General features: G+C 40.9%; 1 protein-coding gene across 1 annotated transcript; it reads left to right on the top strand.

The window, feature by feature from the left end:
* Positions 1 to 12,856: 12,856 nt before the first annotated feature.
* LOC149811636 (bHLH transcription factor RHL1-like) lies at positions 12,857 to 15,664 on the top strand. The gene is made up of 6 exons (XM_089992888.1): positions 12,857 to 12,931; positions 13,071 to 13,178; positions 13,305 to 13,370; positions 13,473 to 13,538; positions 13,619 to 13,678; positions 15,329 to 15,664. The coding sequence occupies exons 1-6, from the start codon at positions 12,857 to 12,859 to the stop codon at positions 15,662 to 15,664; spliced, it is 711 nt and encodes a 236-aa protein (XP_089849014.1).
* The last annotated feature ends 2,712 nt before the right edge of the window (positions 15,665 to 18,376 follow it).

The raw sequence follows: 18,376 nt of genomic DNA, 5'->3' as shown, positions 1-18,376 counted from the left end.
TTCCGGAAGGGGGTTAACCCCCTGCCGGAAACGGGAGGGGGTTAATCCACTGCCGGAAACGGCAGGGGACGCAGGGGGTTAATCCCTTGCGTTTTCCGGCAGGGGGTTAACCCCCTGCGTGAACCGGGAGGGGGTTAACCCCCTACGTGAAAACGGGGGTTAACCCTCTGCCGGAAACGACAGGGGGTTAACCCCCTGTGTGAACCGGGAGAGGGTTAACCCCCTGCCGGAAACGGCAGGGGGTTAACCCCCTGCGTTTTTCGGCAGGGGGTTAACCCCCTGCCGGAACCGGGAGGGCGTTAACCCCCTGCCGAAAACGGCATGGGGGCGTCGGGCGTCCTTTACCTTTCTCCGGGCGGCGAACGTTGGGACCGGCGGACGGTGGGACCGGCGAACGGCAGGAGCGGGATCGGCGAACGACGAACAGCGAACGGCGGGAGCGACGAACGACAGGAGCAGCGAAAGAAGAAAAGGAAAAGCTGCCTGGGATTACGGTTATTTGAAAGTTAGCGCCGGATTAATTCCGTCGCTAAGCCAACGTAAAATCAAATTTACGAAAATAGCGGCGGATTATATTCTGTCGTCACATCCGTCGCTAAATAGCGACGGACTAGATTCCGTCGCTAACGTCGTCGGTAAATGGTGCGATCGTAACGACAAAACAGTTTGTCGCCTAGTCCGTCGCTAATTAGCGACGGACTAGGCGACGGACTATCTCCCGTCGCTATTTTCATAAGATTCATTAATTATAGCGACGAATATTTGTCGCTCGCTAATCCGTCGCTAGTTAGCGACGGAATCTTTCTGTCGCTAACAACGTATTTTCTTGTAGTGTACTTAAGTCTTTGCAACAACACCAGACTCCAATGCTAAATGATGTCAACATACACGGGAATACGAGCCCCATGTGCTTGTATACGTGGTGCTCATTCAGACCCCCGAACACGGACGTGGGATTGAGTGAATCATCGGGGGAGAACATACACCACCCTCCCCAATGATGAAGCCTTCTATTTCCCTTATAGTCAGCTAGTATCACTTCTTTAAGGCCATAAACAAGAAAGTCGATGCAATCGGACGAAAATAGCAATGCTGATCAAAATGACATTCTTTACCCAAAAACAAGGAGGAAGGGGCTATAATAAAAGAGGTCGGTATTACAACAAATTCACGTCCAGGGCGTGGATTCACTCAAGTTAAGCAGCAATCATCTCGTTAGATGCATCAAAATTCCAACCAAACTGTTGGAAATCAAAATAACCAAGGAAATAATCAACAAAACACGGGCCAAAACAATAATCAGAATGGCAAGGAAGTCACTTGCCAAATATGTTTCAAACCGAATTACAATGCACTTATGTGTTATGGTAGGTTCAATCAGATGTATCAGTCTAAAGACATCCCTCAGGCGTTGGCAGCTATGTCGATATCTGATAATCAGGAAGACTCGTGGTTCCCTGACATCGACGCAAGTTCCCACATAATGGTGGATCAAGGTAATCTTAATCATATTGTTTTTTATCATGGGCCCAAAAAAATCATGGTTGGAGATGGAAATAGACTTAAAATAACCCATGTTGGATCAATATCATTAGATACTAAAAATGGAAAACTGAATCTGGATATAATGTCTTAGTTGTTCTAGAAATTAAGAAAAATCTTGTCTCAGTAAGTCGATTGGCTACAGACCAAGATCTAACTTTTGAATTTTGTACTGACCATTTCATGATAAAGGACAGGAAAACTCGAAAAGTGATAGCATTGGGTCGTAGAAAAGACAATTTATATGTCTTGGAACAGGGAAGTAAGGAGGTGTTCTTCTCAAATCGACAAAAGGAGGTGGAATTCAATACTTGGCATCGGTGCTTGGGACACCCAGCATGAAAGTAGTTGATTTTTTGCTCAAAATTTTTTTTATTTCAAGTTCTGTTAATAAGCACAAAGGAATATGTTCTAGTTGTGCTATTGCAAAGTCATGTAGGCTTCCCTTTTTTGCTTTATCGTCTACTTGTAGAGAACCGTTCAAAAAAGTACATTGTGATTTGTGGGGCCTAACCCCAATTGCTTCCGTTTAAGGGTTCAGATGTTATGCAATTTTGGTAGATGATTACTGGCGATACATATGGGTTTATCCCTTGAAAGCCAAATATGATTTTTTTGCTCAATTTTGTGATTTTCACAAATTGGTTGTTAACCATTTCCAGAAAAATCTTAAAAAATTTCAACCGGTGGTGGCGAGTTTATTGGTAGTATTCTGCCAGAAAACTCCATAACAAAATAGTCGTGCGGAAAGAAAACATAGAATCTTTGTTGAATTAGGCCTCTCTATGATGCTTTATGCTAAAGTTCCTCTTAGATTTTGGGTAGAAGCATTTTTTACGGCTTGGCTCCTAAATAGACTTCTTTCCACAACCCTAGGCATGGTTTCACCTTTTGATAAAAATTTTCATCTCCGAGATTGTGCTAAACATAAATTCGAATTGTCATTCCCTTGCATCTTCATGGGATATAGTGAAATTTATAAAGGTTATCGTTGTCTGCATATGGCAACAGGTCGCATGTATATAAGTAGACACATTATTTTTGATGAGTTGGATTTGCCAGTTCGTAAAGATAATCAAGGCCCAAGTAGTTATCCCCAGTCAATTGAATTTTCTGATTGGATCCTAAGTTTTGCAGAAGAAAAATGTGAAGATCACCAACCCTTTCAGTCTCCTCTTGTTCATGCTGATTACTGCAATCAATCTCAAGTCAAACCTGTGCTCACGTCGTTCACAAGTTCTAATCAAGATGGCTGTCCCTCTAGCAACTCGGTTCACGATGGCGCTGACCAAGGTGATCTTATTCATGATGATCAACCCGTTGATGATGATAATGATGCTTCTAATGGTAACCATATTCCTACTTCAAATACTCATAACATGATAACTCGTGGAAAAGATGGGATCATAAAGCCCAATCCCAAATATTTTTTAGTCAAACTTGACATTCCAACCGGGCCTAAGAGCATCAAGCTATGGAAGATGAAATGTATGTTTTACATCAAACACATACTTGGGACCTTGTTCCAAAGAGTTTAGGTATAAACATCATCGGATGAAAATGGATTTTTAAGACCAAGTTAAAAGCGGATGGATCCCTTGATTATTTAAAAGCTCGTTTAGTGGCAAAAGGGTTTACTTAAGTGTCTGAAATTGTTTTCCTTGAAACATTCTTTTCGTTTATCAAACCTACCACCATTAGAATCATCATTTCCATTGCCATAGCCCAAAGGTGGCAAATCCAACAACTTGACATAAAAAATGCATTCTTGCATAGCACTCTCGTTGAACCCATTTTTATGAAACAACCACCTGGATTCCGCAACCCTAGTCACCCCAATCATGTTTGCAAATTGAAGTAAGCTCTCTATGATCTTCGACATTCTTCTCAGGCATGGTTTGACTAATTTAGTACCTTTCTCTTAGCCATGGGATTTTATTGTAGTGTCGCTGACTCATCTCTTTTCATTTTCAATAACAACCAAGGCACTATCTATCTTTTATTATATGTGGATGATATTATTATCGCCAGTAACAACACCCAGTTTCTCAAGGCAGTTATTGATTCTCTGAGCCATGAATTTGCAGTAAAAGATTTGGGTCACATTCATTATTTCCTTGGCATCCAAGTTCAGTAGTTTGATGGAGGTTTGTTCTTGGGTCAATCTCGATATGCCTACAAGATATTAGAGAAAGCTCACATGAACGACTGCAAGCCCATTTCAACACCAATGGTTGGAAGACCGCATCCACCTCCACGTGATGAACCGTTTGAAGATATCCATTTTTTATCAAAGCATCACTAGAAATCTTCAATATTTAACATTCACTGACATGAATATCTCCTACATCGTCAACTTCATCTGTCAATTTATGCATGCCCCTACCAAGTACCATTTTCAGTTGGTTAAGAGAATTTTGCGGTATATTAAGGGAACTATTGACCATTGTATTCGGTTTATTGCCAATGATCCTTTAGTCCTATATGGGTTCTCTGATGCTGATTGGGTTGGGTGCCCCATCACTCACCATACCACCACTGGTTACTGTATTTATCTCAGAATAAACTGTATTTCATGGAGTGCAAAGAAACAACATACAGTTGCTCGATCGATCTAGCTGAATATCGTGTGCTAACATCTACTATAGCTAAAATTACTTGAATCACGTTTATATTGCGGGATCTCAGACTTTTTGTTTCTCAACCATCTATCATTTTCTGCGACAACATGTACCCGCTCTTACATGATCTTTCATAATCAATCTAAACACATTGAGATCAACTATCACTTTATTCGCGAAAAGGTTGATCAAGGACAGTTGGAGATTAGTTTTGTTCCCTATCATGCTCAAGTGGTTGAAATACTCACAAAACCTCTTACCAAGGCTATCTTCTCTTCTCTAAGACCCAAGCTCGCATTATGAGTTTCACCCACACCCACACCTATGCTACCCATTGGATTGCGCATAGGGGTGATGCCCATGGGAATCAAACCTTGCCTGCCCGTCAAGCAGCCAAGGCCCCCACCCCACTACGCCAACCCCCCTTGGGGCTAGAGCTTTCAACCTTAATTATGAATTTGCATGAACAATACAATTTTAGACAATACACAAATGCATGAGACTATTCTAGAAGCACCTACACAATGAATGCACTTCTCTCCAAATATCCGTTCCCAATACATTGATCAACTCAAATTCAGCCTTGACTTTCACCATTCCATACTACCCTTGCACATATAAGCAAACATATAAAATGCCCTTAAAATGTGTAGACTTGATAATTTATCAAAATATTCCTTTGCCATGACAAGCAACCTAAAATTGGGTAGATGCATTCAACATGCCTGACTAGTCATTTCTATATTCAAAATTCATCAAATATAGACATCTTTCAAATATAGACATGCATCTTCTCACAATAGATTGATTAATTTCTTGATACTTACAACCTAACTATTATCCATGTCCTGGTTGTAGCTTCTAACCTACTAGTGGACTATGGTTGGATATATGTATTGTTTGTGGTTTCGAATATCTTTGAGTTACAAAATCTTTAAACTGTTACTTTTCTCTCCTTGTCACATGCCTTATATTTCTTTGTGGGTTTTACCTAATCCCCTCATAGAAGAGTGGTAATCAAATTCTTGTCTGTTAAAATGTATCAAGAAGAGAAGCTAAATATTTCAAAATAATTACTTAGAGATTCCCTTTGCCTAAAATAGTAGTTTTCAATCATATGCAAAGATTCTAGTATTCACATCGTGCTCTCCTCTACCTAAATTGTTTCTTAAATTATTCAATTAGTTGGCCTCAAGGAGACTATTTTAATGCCCTTAGAATTTCAATTGTATTTGAGAGTTGTTTACTGGAACACAATAGTAGCCACATTCAGTGGCTTTATGCATCAATCTTTCTAGTTCAAAATATTTAGATTATGGTAAATACTTTCAATGGCTAGGTTGACATGGAATTTCTGCGTAATTATTTATTCTGTAGACTTTCTAAGATCGATTAGACGGTATTGGACTGATCATATCATATTGGCTTATTTTTGTTGGTTTTAAAAGTCTTTCATTTGTTATTGGACTTGAATGCATATGCACACACGCTTTTGGGTGCATGCGCGCACACACACACATATTTTCTTCATGTTGCTGACTAAGATGTAATGAACTATTAGGTAGTTTTTAGTAACTCTTCTAAATAGCTACCTCGCACTCCGCAGGTAGCAAGCAATTATTTTAAAAACATTATTGCTTTTATGATAATATTCTCAAAAGCCAAAATAATCCAGAAGAATAAGATAGTGCCAAAAAAATTTGCTTAATTTGAAAAACATCCTGTTCTTTTATCATTATACGCTTAAATGTTTTTACATCATTTATATTTTTGCTTATATTATATTAAATTTTATACTTTTATTTTAGTATTACATTACTAGTTTCTAAAACAACAATTTTCTTAAAATATCGCAAGACCATCACTACAAGATTAATAGCAGTAACTCTTCTCGAGTGAAAAAAAATCTCGCCACTATTGATAAAGCAATACCGGTAAGATTTTTGTCCCTGCTAATTGATACGTAATAACAGAAACATAAATATCTTGCCATTATTACTCTACTACGACCATGAATCTCTCCACTATTAACTTCATTAATAACGGCAAGCTGAATATTCTCTGAAATGCCTTGCGCTTGCACATATCTCGTCGTTAAAGACATATGTATAATGGTGAGATTATCTGGCCGTTAGATATTACCATTAAAATACTTTAATGACTATATTTAACGGCTAAACAAATCTTGTTATTATAGATCAATAATGACGAGATCGGGCTCTCACCGTTATAAGGTTTTACTCTATAATGACTTATGTCACCGTTATAGAGTGACGTCTATAAAAATGGTCTGATGGGCCTTTTTTATATTTCTCTCTTTCTTTCTCTCTTTCTCTCCTACGTTCGATGTACTCTCATCTTTCCCTACCCTAGCCCTTGAGCCGATCGTTCTCTCTACAGTCGATTGTGCTCTCTGCGATCGTTCCTCAGGCTGATAGTTCTCTCTGCGACCTATCCTCAAGCTAATTGTTCTCTCTGTGATCGATCCTCAAGCTGATCGTTTGCTTTGCAATCGATCATCAACTAATTTTTTTCTTATTTGTTTTTTAGGGTTAGGGTTTTTCTTTTTGTTAGTTCCCATGCACCAATCTCTCTGGTTTTTTATCACCGACAAGAAGATGGTGAAGGGTAAGCAAGGAGAACATGTCAGGTCTTTCCCCTCTCCCCTTCCTCTTTCGACCCATCTTCTCCTTCTCTTTGGCGATCTAGGGTTTTGTTTCATCTTCTAGACATGAATTATAAATGAGTCGACATTAATAGCAGGACTAATTCTGCGATAAAAGAGATTTGTTTCTGAACAGATTTGTCCATTTGTAATGGGGATCGCGTTGGTGGGGATATAGGCTGATACATCTCCCGATTGTGTTTCAATGACGGGTGACACAGTCAAGGTTGATTTCATTTCTTCTCCCTCTTTTTGCAGATTGTACGTGAGGGGAACAATACTCGGGTTCAAAAGGTGAGATCTTCTTTGAAGAATTATGATGTGTGTTTGATGATGTTTAGTTTTATATTTGCAGGGTAATAAGTTCAGGGTTTTCATGCACCCAAGCAATATTTAAAGTATGGTGGCTTTCTTGGTTTATTCATTTTACTTTATAGATTACTATTCTTTTATTTCTTTTCATGTGTAAAATTTGAATTTGTTACTTGATTTTGATACTTGTGCTGGAGATCTTTTAATTTCGGTTTTTGTACTCTATTTATTTATTTAATTCATCGCTTGGGTATTCTTATGCAAAGCAGGTTATATGCCCCCCCCCCCCCCCCCCGAAGACAGTTGTTAGCTACATCTCGTGCTTGGGGGTCCCAATGAGCGCCACGTATGTAAGCATGTGCGGCTCGTATCCCCATGTTTGTTAGCATCGGAGTTCAGTGCTGTTGCAAAGACTTAAGTACCCTTTCCTCCATGGGTGCCATAAAAATGATGATTCTAGAAAAGGAGCGGTTGCAAAGACTTAAGTACCGTGAATATGGTTATTTAAGACTCAGTCGCTGCACTGTAGGATTATCCGAGAAAGGAATCCCCCTGAAGAAGGCCATGAACATCAACCCTCTCTCTCTCTCCCTTCTCTTTTTGCCTCTGTGCACATCCAACAGACGATCCTACACTGCTCCATCAAGCATCGATTGACCTGCACACTGACTGTAGCATGGTTCAACTTGATGAGTTGTGGAACTTGATTCAGAGTTTTTGCCCTTACAAGGGGGGAGGGGGGGAAGGGAGCTCTCCCCGGCACGGGTCCCCTCTTGTAACTGTAAAAAAAAATCAATAAAGTGTTTTGTTTGATCGTGACGCTCATATGTTTCCTTCGGTTGTTTCTTGCTCGAGGTTTTTGTAACACCTTTCACAAGATTTTCTGTTTTTTTTTTGCTACGCGATTTTCGTAAATCGCTACGCGATTTAGCGAATTTTTATTTTTTTTTTTGCTACGTGATTTTCGTAAATCGCTACTTAATTTAGCGATTTGCCATTTTTTTCGCTAAGCGATTTGCCATTTATTTATTTTTTTTGCTATGCGATTTTCATAAATCGCTACTCGATTTTGCGATTTGCCATTTTTTTTGCACTACGCGATTTTTGTAAATCGCGATGCCGAACCCCGCCCTCTTGAGCACGATCTTCGCCATGATCAGGTTGTAGTGGTCAGTCGTCCCGATGGCAGTTTTGAGGTCCGTGATGGGAAAGCCGAAGAGGAACATGTCATTCCCGACGCCCGTGTTGAGCAACTTCAGGGTGGCCGGGAAGGCATAGCCCTGATCGAAAGTATTTCCAGCATAGGGGGTAGATGGATTGTACTTTGAAAGACTTCATTGTGTACTGGAGGAAGATTCTGTTGTAGGTGTCCCTCAAAGGCGGAGGAGGGGCTGCTGCAGTCGGTTGCCCGTTGGATGAGGGCAGCATTTCGGTCACTGCTAGCAGAAAGAGGATGACAATCGCCATCGGATCGTCAGCTCTTTGCCTTCCTTAATTTCTTTTCTAGAGAGAGGGGGTTTTACAGTGTTTCACGGAAAAGGAAGAAGAAGAAGAAGAAGATGACGACGAAAAGTTCAAACAGAAAAGAAAGAGAGAGTGCTTTAGGTTCCTTTCGCTGTTTAGACTTTGAACAATCAACATCATCCTCGACTTTCTAGATGGAGGACATTTTTGTCCTTTTTTTGAACTGTTATTTCCCTTTTTTTGAATGAAGGACATTTTTGTTATTTTCTTGAATCGTCGTTTCATGGCAAGAATAGCAAAAAAGGGTACTTAAGTCTTTGCAACCGCATCGAACTCTGATGCTAAGTGATGCCGACACACACGGGAATACGAGCCTCATGTGCTTACATTTGTGGCGCTCATTTGGACCCCCGAACACGCATTGTGGCATTCAGTGCGTCTTCGGGGGAGAACACACACCACCCTCTTGCACTTCTCTTTTTTTCTCTTGCAGCTTCAATGATATGAAGAATTCGTCGGAGGAGAATTTGCTCCGAGAGTTTGAATGGGTGGTTTTTTGCTTATCGTGTAGGTTCCACATTTTCCTATTAAATTTTGGACTCATGCTATTAAACGACAAGACCCACTAAAGTTTGTTTGATTTTGATCGAGTTTGCTCTTTTGGCATTTTAGTTTAGTTGAATGGTCTTTGTGAGTCTTTTATAAAACACTATTGCAGAGAAATTTATTAGTACAAGTATCCTCTTGTAGTTACTCTGCTACCCACCTGAATAACCATAATTTTCTTATTATGCTTATCATTGCAGCTAAATATCTTGCAACTTTCTAAATGTTTTGCTTCTGATGTCATTCATAATCATATTCTCCAAGCATGATCTTTTTCATACTTTTTATACTACTTTGAACTTGTGCACCTAACTATGGGTTGGGGAGGGGGCCCTCTTTGTGATTCAATACTTCAGATATGGGATTTTATAATTTAGTGCATCTTTGCATTCTTGAAGGGCTAGATTGCACCAGTACGTGGTTACGAGGAGTGGCCACTAATGTTGTGTTACAATTACAATACAATTTTATAAATTATCATGTAATATTTTGTTTGTATTTTCTGTATGAGATTATAGTAAATTTTTCTTTTTGAATTCGAACTTTGAGTAATGATATGAAACCATATTTAACCAAGGGACTTATTGGATCATCAAAAGTAGAAGATAAGCTTGGGTGATCTTAGACTTTTGCCCATTGATTTTCCTTGATGTAATGAGTTCCTCGAATGGCTTATGAATCAATGTTGCTCTACGCGGAGTTTGCTTTGTGTTGTTTTGGTGTTGGTATTAGCAGAGTATGGACTCAAAAAACTGGGTGCTCTATGTGGAGTTTGCTTTGTGTTGTCACTAACATGCTTATGGGCTCAAAAAAACTTTTTGCATTGATCCTAACTTGTTTGAATTTGTGCATTATTTATCAATTGAATAATTAGAACTTCAATTGATGTTTAGTCTGTCGTTCTGTTCGACAAATTTTCCATGTCAGAGGATTAACCTAAGTGTAACCATTGTTAATTCTTACAACTAAAAAAATCAAAAGTGTTTGTTGAGGCAGTAACCATTGAAAACTAAATTTTTGTTTCTTGTTTGTAGGTTTATAGCTTATAACAGCAAGATCCCTGTCTCGCCGTTATAAGCGAGATCCCAATTTTGCCGTTATAGCTTATAACAACGAGTTAATTTTCACTGTTATATCCTATAAAAGCGAGATATGGATCTCACCATTAAAACAACCTCATTGTTATATCCTATTTTGCTGTTATATATCATCTCATCGTTAAAACAACCACACTGTTATTGGTGCTCTCAGTTCCGGCAAGATTTTTCGCTGGTGTTGGTTCACCTATTAATGACGAGATATAAATGTCGCAGTTATTATTTAACAAAGGCCAATTTTTTTGACAATTTATCGGCAAAAATTCTCACCATTATAAGCCTTTAGTGGCAAAAACTAGGGTAATAGCGGCGAGATATATCACCGCTATTGACATGCATCTCTCAGTGAGATTTGTGCCCATGCCTGCATGGCTATACCATTCAGCTCACCTAACGAAATGGTTAAGAATGACATGTATATAACAACAAGGGCTTTCACTCATCTGGTAAGGGAAACTTGTGAACGTCGCCAAGCTAACGGAACATCACAAGTTTAAAACTTACAGAGGGCTTCTAGAGGGAGGTTCAGGTGCAATGTAGTTGCACACTTCCAGTGTGCTGCTGCACCTGATCACCCTCTATCTTTAGGATACAGCCCGTCATCTGTGGAGCCCAAGACAGAGGGTGATCAAGTGCAACAGCACATTAAAAGTGTACAATCACATTGCACCTCATCCTCACTCGAGTGTCTCTTGCCACAAGGTCGAAATCTGGGTTTTACCAACCATAAGCCTGCCTACTTACGGTCTGTGATGGGGGTGGAGATCCAAAATGGATACCAAAGTTCAGTTCCAACACATCATAATGCCATTGTGATGGTTGTAACAATGTCAATGGGTTACTTGGACTTAACCTATGTTACACGGATATTATTTTTTTTTTCCCTTCCCAATCCATCATATGCTACAACAGTAGAAAACTTCATTAAAAAAAATGGTCTTATGCCCTCTGCAACTCTCTCCATGTGACATAAAGATTAATTTAACAAAATATGGGCAAGAGAATTTGGAGAGAGAACTTTTACATCTTTACCAGTGGCAGCCAAGAACCTACCAGTACTGCCTTTTCAAGCTCACCCAAGGATATGGAATCACCTTCTCATGCTTAACAATGAGACGCTTCTAGAAGAAATTTACCATATAGTGACCTCTTGTAAATGGAGTTCAATAATGCTGTGCTTCAATAGCTGCATAGAAGCATAGATGTATAGCACCATGGTTACTAGAAGCTTTTTGAAAACTTTGGAAGCTCACTTATTAGGAAACATGCTTTCATAGTGCAAAAATCATGTGCTTCTTTCAGGCTTTTGAAATTTATAAAAAGCCCACTTTCTAAGAGTAAAAAGCTCTTTTTTTTTTCAACATATAAAAATCAAACTTATTTAATATGGAAAGTGCACTTTTTTGTTAGAAAAACAGTGTTTTTCCTTAAAAATTTATGTAATAAAAAGTGCATATGTTTTTTGTAAAATGCGTAAAAAAAAAATAATTTAAGTAATTAAGTTGTTCCTACATTTTAAGTTTTGCGCATCGCTTTCGGACCCACTTCTGATAACTATGGATAGCACACTAATCTTAATATGCGTTCATGTCGTGTTGCTCCCCTTCGGGTCCGGACCCCAGTCATAATCGAGTCTTATTATTATTCACCATAGCCAGACCCTATAGGGCCTATAGGGTTTGGCTCGGGTCGGATCCGGGTAAAACAGGCCCGTTGACATCCCTGGCTGACAGGCTGTATCCTAGAGATGGAAGGCTGTCATGTGCAGCGGCGAACTCAAAAGTGCACCTGATCTGCCCTCATTACTGTGCAGAGATGCTTCTCTTTATAAAAAACCTATACATGTGAAGGGCAAAGGAGCAAGTCCTCTCACCACCGGACGGACATGCAGCAGAACGGTGTAGCAGCAAAGTCAGGGACACCACCATCCATGACAGCCTCCTTGAACTCCCCACAGATGAGCACAGGGATTCGACAACAGGGCCACGTCCCAGAACCAGACCCTAACCCCAACTTAGACCACCACCACCAAATGCCCCAAGATGACTTGCTGGAGCAGATGATCTCCAGCCTTCCCTCATGGGCAGACCCCTGCCCTTCCCCTTTCTCCCATCCCCTCTCCAACACCACCAAGCTCTTCTCCATCCCTTTCATCAACAAGCCCACGAATGACGCCACAGCCGACGACCTCCATTACGATGACTCCACCACACCGGCCTCTCGCCTCTGGCAGCACCAGATCTCCGGAGACTCCGCCGGAGGGCGGCCTTCGCTGGGCCTGCTGCAACTCAACGCGGCCGATCTGGGCCTCAACCATGTGTCCAGGTCGTCGCCGGGGAGTTGTGTAAGCGATGGTGGAGGTGGGGGCTTGCCTCTCCCCTTGAGCCTTGGCCAGGGTAGCCATTCTTCGCATTCTTCTGGCGTTGTTGTCGAGAGATCGACAGATGACGTTGATGCTCCGTTCAAACATGTAAGACCACCAACTTTTTTTTTCATGAGTTTATCCCACCAGCATAAAATTCAATCAGAGACAATGGTTTTATCAGAACATGGAAGTTCAAGGCCTATACAATGGGTTTCAGACGGGTAGAAGTGGTGCAAACAACAATACCCCACATTTTCAGGTACCCAAATCTCTCTCTCTCTCTCTCTCTCTCTCTCTCTCTCTCTCTCTCTCTCTCTCTCTCTCTCTCTCTCTCTCTCTCTCTCTCTCTCTCTCTCTCTCTCTCTAATATTCTCTGTTAATAGAGTTATGGAGGACAGAATGCTGGGGTGAATCAAACTTCGTCGTCTGGTGGTATGGCTCCTGCGAGGTCAAGAGTGAGAGCTCGGCGTGGTCAAGCTACCGATCCGCACAGCATTGCTGAAAGAGTAAGCTCCCGCCTCTTTTCCGCCAACACTACAAAATTTGGATTAGAACATACCGAAAAACATTGTTGATTTTTTTTTAGTTGGTTTATTGACGCCCTCTAGGGGTGATGCTTTTTTGTGTGTCAGTTGCGTAGGGAAAGAATCGCAGAAAGAATGAAGGCTCTCCAAGAGCTGGTTCCTAATGCTAACAAGGTGTGTAGTTGGTAGTTTTTCCTTCTTTAGAGACCAGTTCCTCTTGTACCCTTTTCAAAGAACTTTATTAATTGCGTGAATGAATGATGTAATGTAATGCAGACTGACAAGGCTTCCATGCTAGATGAAATCATCGATTACTTGAAATTCCTTCAGCTCCAAGTCAAGGCACTCTCTCTCTCTCTCTCAGCCAAAGAAGCTCATTACTTTCTACTTTCATCATTCTTGTTTCTTCAATATTTCTTCAGGTTCTAAGCATGAGCAGACTGGGCGGAGCTGCAGCTGTTGCTCCGTTAGTTGCCGATCACGTTTCCTCAGCTGAGGTATACAACAAATCAGTTTAATTCATTTATCTCGATTTCTTCTTCCCATTTGAAGACGGAAGAACACATCTCTGCAAAAATCACCCATAGGGGTTGGGAAAATTTTCCACTTTGTTTAGTGGGGTTTCTTCCTTGAAATCCTAAAACCAACTAACTTGAAGCCCCATCTTTACTTTTCCTCCAAAGCAGACTTTTTTGTTTTTTCATTTTTGGGATTTTCTTTTAAGATCGCTTTTCCAAATGGCAATCTTTTTTTGTCTTTAAAGATCATCTGAGAGTATTGTTAGTGCTCTTGACTGTTTTATGGTCAAGGGTGATGATGAACCCATCCGAAATCCAAGGGTACCACATGAGAACCCATTCAATCTTTATCTCACACCTAGGATTCCATCTTTCCAGAACGCCAGTGGCACGAGGCCCCAGCTAGGACTGGTAAACGAACCGAGCAGCTTGTTGCTCGGCATAGTTGGGCTTGCCTGAAACTCATTCATAATTTGTTAAGTTGGCTCAATAAGATGAGCTACGAGGAAATCATATAGTGTGATTAGCACCTAGGGAAGGTGCGGATCGGTTCTTTATCTTAACCCCATAAAAAATGTTTTTTTTTTAACTTAATAAGTCAGCTCGTGGCTCAGTTCATCTAGCTCAGGCTCGTGCTGAGCCGAGCTTAAACAATGGCTTGCTGTAAATAAGCCTAGTCAGAATGACCCATGTTCCGTTTTCGACTCATTTACCAGCCCTAGCCCTAGCCCCAGCTAAGAAACGAGGGCAGATCTGGTGCAATCACATTGTACACCAGAAGTGTGCCACTGAACCTGACTGCTCTCCATCTCTGAGTACAGCCTGTCAACTGTAGGCTCCAACATTGAGATGGAGGGCAGCCAGGTGCAGCAGCACACTTTTGGTGTGCAATGTGATTAAACCTGATCCTTACACCTAAGAAACAGGCATGCTAACATCTATGTTGGTTCGGATAATGATTATTGTGGATTTTCATCAAGGCAACTATCATATGTGAGTGAACAACCCTTCTACCTACCTATAAATCAAAGAAACAAGTATGAAAAAAAGCTGGAGAAAAAAAACAACCACACGAAAACAAGGATTTTATGTGATTCACCCAGAATTGCATACATTTATTAATTCACTGAGCCTTCTTCTTTGATTGGGATACACAATACAGACAAAGATGCAATGAGTCTACTAGTATTGCTGGATACAACAAGAAATTTAAAATAAAATTACAGAGATATCTTTCAAAAAAAATAGCTTCAGGAGTTACGCCTGGGAATCTCCCCTTATGGGCAGGGGGCCACCTCTTGCAACCTCAGTTAACTTGAATTCGCAGAAATTTAGGATTTATATCAAGATAGGAAACATGCTTCACACTCCTCCAATGCCATCAAGGGCGCTTTTGGTCATTGAACACATGCATATCCATGTTAATCCATACATATCTGTTTATAAATATTTTTGTGCAAATTTTATAAACAAAAAAAAGGCATCTTGGTGGTAAGAACTTTTTTCCTTCTTGCTCTCTGTAAGTAATTTACTTCCTTGGGTGCAGTGCTTGCATTGTTGGTACTGGATAAGCATGGATTTACCTAATCAAATATACTATAATAATAACAACAGGCAAGTGGTGGGATGGGAAGGAGAAGCAACAGCGTTGGTAGTGATCAGACAGAAACGGTGTCATCCACACAGGATGGCCTAACGGCAGCGGAGCACCAAGTAGCTAAGCTCATGGAAGAAGACATGGGCTCGGCCATGCAGTACCTACAGGGCAAGGGTCTCTGCCTAATGCCGATTTCGCTCGCCTCTGCCATCTCCACTGCTAGTTGCCATTCCAAGAACCTTCCCCCTAATAATAACAACAACAACAACGGTAGAGGAGGTAACAATGGTGGTGCTGCTGCTGCTGAAGATATCATTGAAAATTCCACCTCCATCTCAAATACAAAGCTATGAAGGAAAGACGGGTGTTAGATGTGCGTGGTGCATGTTTTACTTTACATTTACTGATACTTGAGTTCGGTGGGCAAGTTGTGAGGAATTCAGACGTCAGTGACTCAAGCAATGACGTAGTACTTGCCTAGACTTTGGCTGATCTGAAAACCTTTCTTTGTACTGTTGTTACTGGCTATGTTACACCATTAGCCTTTTTCTTCTCTTTTTTATGTCTTTTCCATTATCTTCTTCTCTTGAGAGAGGTCACTGTAGTTGTCAGAAAATGGAAATAAATAATACAGATAAGAGTGCCTACGGCGCTAATGTGAAAATAGGGTTGCACACGATCCGGGCTTGAGCCTAGCTTGGCATGTACAAGCTTGGCTCAACCAACTACGTAATCGAACAGGCTCGGCTCGAGCTCAGCCCGATCTTGAACCACTAGGATCAGCTCATACTGAGTATCGAGCCAAGCTCGACTTGGTTTGTTAAGCTCGTTCTGAGTTCCGAGCTTGGTCCGTATTACCAAGCACAACCAGAGAAGGCAGAAAAGAAAAACTAGAATGGTATTCTGGTCTAGACGTAAGACATCAGTAAGGTGAAGATGGTGTTGAAAAAACAATGTTCATGTAGAAAATTTTGTAGAATAAAGAAAGAATTACAACAAGAATTGCAAATTTGTAGATTCTAAAAATCGTACCGTGAATCGAACAAAATTCACCACCCCAACAAGATTGACACCCGAGAACAAAGTAATAAAAAAAGCAAAAATATCGAAAAAAAATGAAGGGAAATGAAGAAGCATCCTTAATTCTTAGAGCTAGGGTTTCTGAGACTACAAAGAAAAAGAGAAGAGGGGGGAGAGAGTGGGAGCACCGCTGGTGGGCGATGTCCGTCGGAGAGATGACGTCGGTCGGAAGCAGATCGTGAAGGAGGGGCACAGGCGCACAATAAGGTTCATTACTCGGCGATGGAGATCGGTGGCCCGGAGAAGCAGGCCAGCAGCCCTTTTTCGACCAAAACAGCTGCACCGGTTTCAGAGGCAGAAGACGCTAGCCGGAGTCTGGACACAGAGGAGGGAGGAGGGGCACATCAAGATTCGTTGGTGGAGAGGCGACTCAAGCAATTCAAGCGAGGGGGACGCCGATCGAAGGCAGGTCACAGAGGATGCTGGAGGAAAGGCGACTCAGGCGAGGGGTTGCGAAAGCAGAAAGGAAAAAAAACCTTAGCTCAAATTCGAGAAGGGTTAAAGGGGCGGGGCGGAGCGGGTGCTGCGAGTTCCATGGGTCCGAAAACCGAAATACCCATTTACGGCTGATCTGAACGAGCCTTATCAAGCTCCGTCAGCTGATCAAGCTTGGCTTGTTTGCTCATCTGAGCCTCGGACCAACATACAAGATCGACTCATTTATAGCTTGAGCCAAGTTTAACCCAGTCGAGCCTGAGCCATCTCGGTTCGTTGTGCATCCCCATCCTCATGTGAAACTTAGCATATCAATAAAAGGAATAGGTGCAAATGGTACGCTTTTGAGTGCAATTATTATTTAATAAAGGGGATGTTAATAATGGTTGATAGTCAACGGTTTGGAGGAAAGGGAGATAGGAAGGAGATTCGAGGTAGATAAGATGTGCTGCCAACTTAGAATTCGATGCTATACTCATATTAAAGTATAATAACAAAGTAAAATATGCTGCAGTTGAAGGTAAAAAGCGTGAGCTCAGGGAGCTGCTTCTGCAGCAGGGATGTCAACGGGGAGGATTTTATCTTATATTTAATTGGATTTGATAATCCAAAATCATATCTGATTATAATTAGATGCAGATATGATTTTGATTTTTTGTTGCTACTGATTTCGACCGATAACCAAATCCAATTACATGTAAAAAGTAGTCAGATCTGGTACTGGCCACATCCAACCCGCTTAATGGACATCATTTGACCCAACCCAATGTCGACCCAACCCAATGTCCACCCCTGTATAAGCAAAGCATGAGCCCACAAAAAGGACCAAGTAATAAAACTTAAACATTTAGCAATGCAAATATATATAGGGGTGGACATTGGGTTGGGTATATTTCTTGCTTTTACCTATTAAAAAAAAGGCAAAATGAAAGACCAACCCGGAATTGATATGCCCAGCTAATGTTATGATTTGTTGGGGAACAGATCATTTGTCAAATTATTTCCAGCAATGAAGTTCTATAATAACTTGCATGTTGTGCTTGTATAATGATGAAATGTGGTGTGCACAAAAACAATACCAGCAATATGTTTTTTTTTTTCGTTTGATATATATTTGACTGAGACACCAGACTTGGGTCGGTGACCTAGCCATGCTGAGTTAACCTGCTCAGCTTATGGTCGCACTCCCAGGCGTGTAAAACTCCATGGCTGGAACCCCACTACCCCCAGGGCTCATGATGTGTGGTGTGCACCACCTCAAACTTTCATCCTCTTGACAGGAGCTATGTTTCTGCTCACACATTGGCAAGTTTTTTGGGAAACAGGACACGTGGATGTAGATTTTTTTTTTATTTTTAAACAATAAATTTTTTGATATTTTAATAATAAAAAACATGGTTTCATCAGGGACTACACACACTCCACTACAGTAATTTAGCCTACCAAACGGTCATACAAGAATTACAAGGTTAATAATGATGAAAAGAGTGAGCCAATGAGGCACTAGGGAATTAAATCATTCCAACACTATCCAGTCTAAATTATATTGA

This window comes from Nuphar pumila, chromosome 17 (genome assembly GCF_984573655.1).
Source record: "Nuphar pumila chromosome 17, dmNupPumi1.hap1.1, whole genome shotgun sequence".
In the NCBI taxonomy this organism is placed as follows: Eukaryota; Viridiplantae; Streptophyta; class Magnoliopsida; order Nymphaeales; family Nymphaeaceae; genus Nuphar; species Nuphar pumila.
This window is presented reverse-complemented; position numbering and strand designations above follow the sequence as displayed.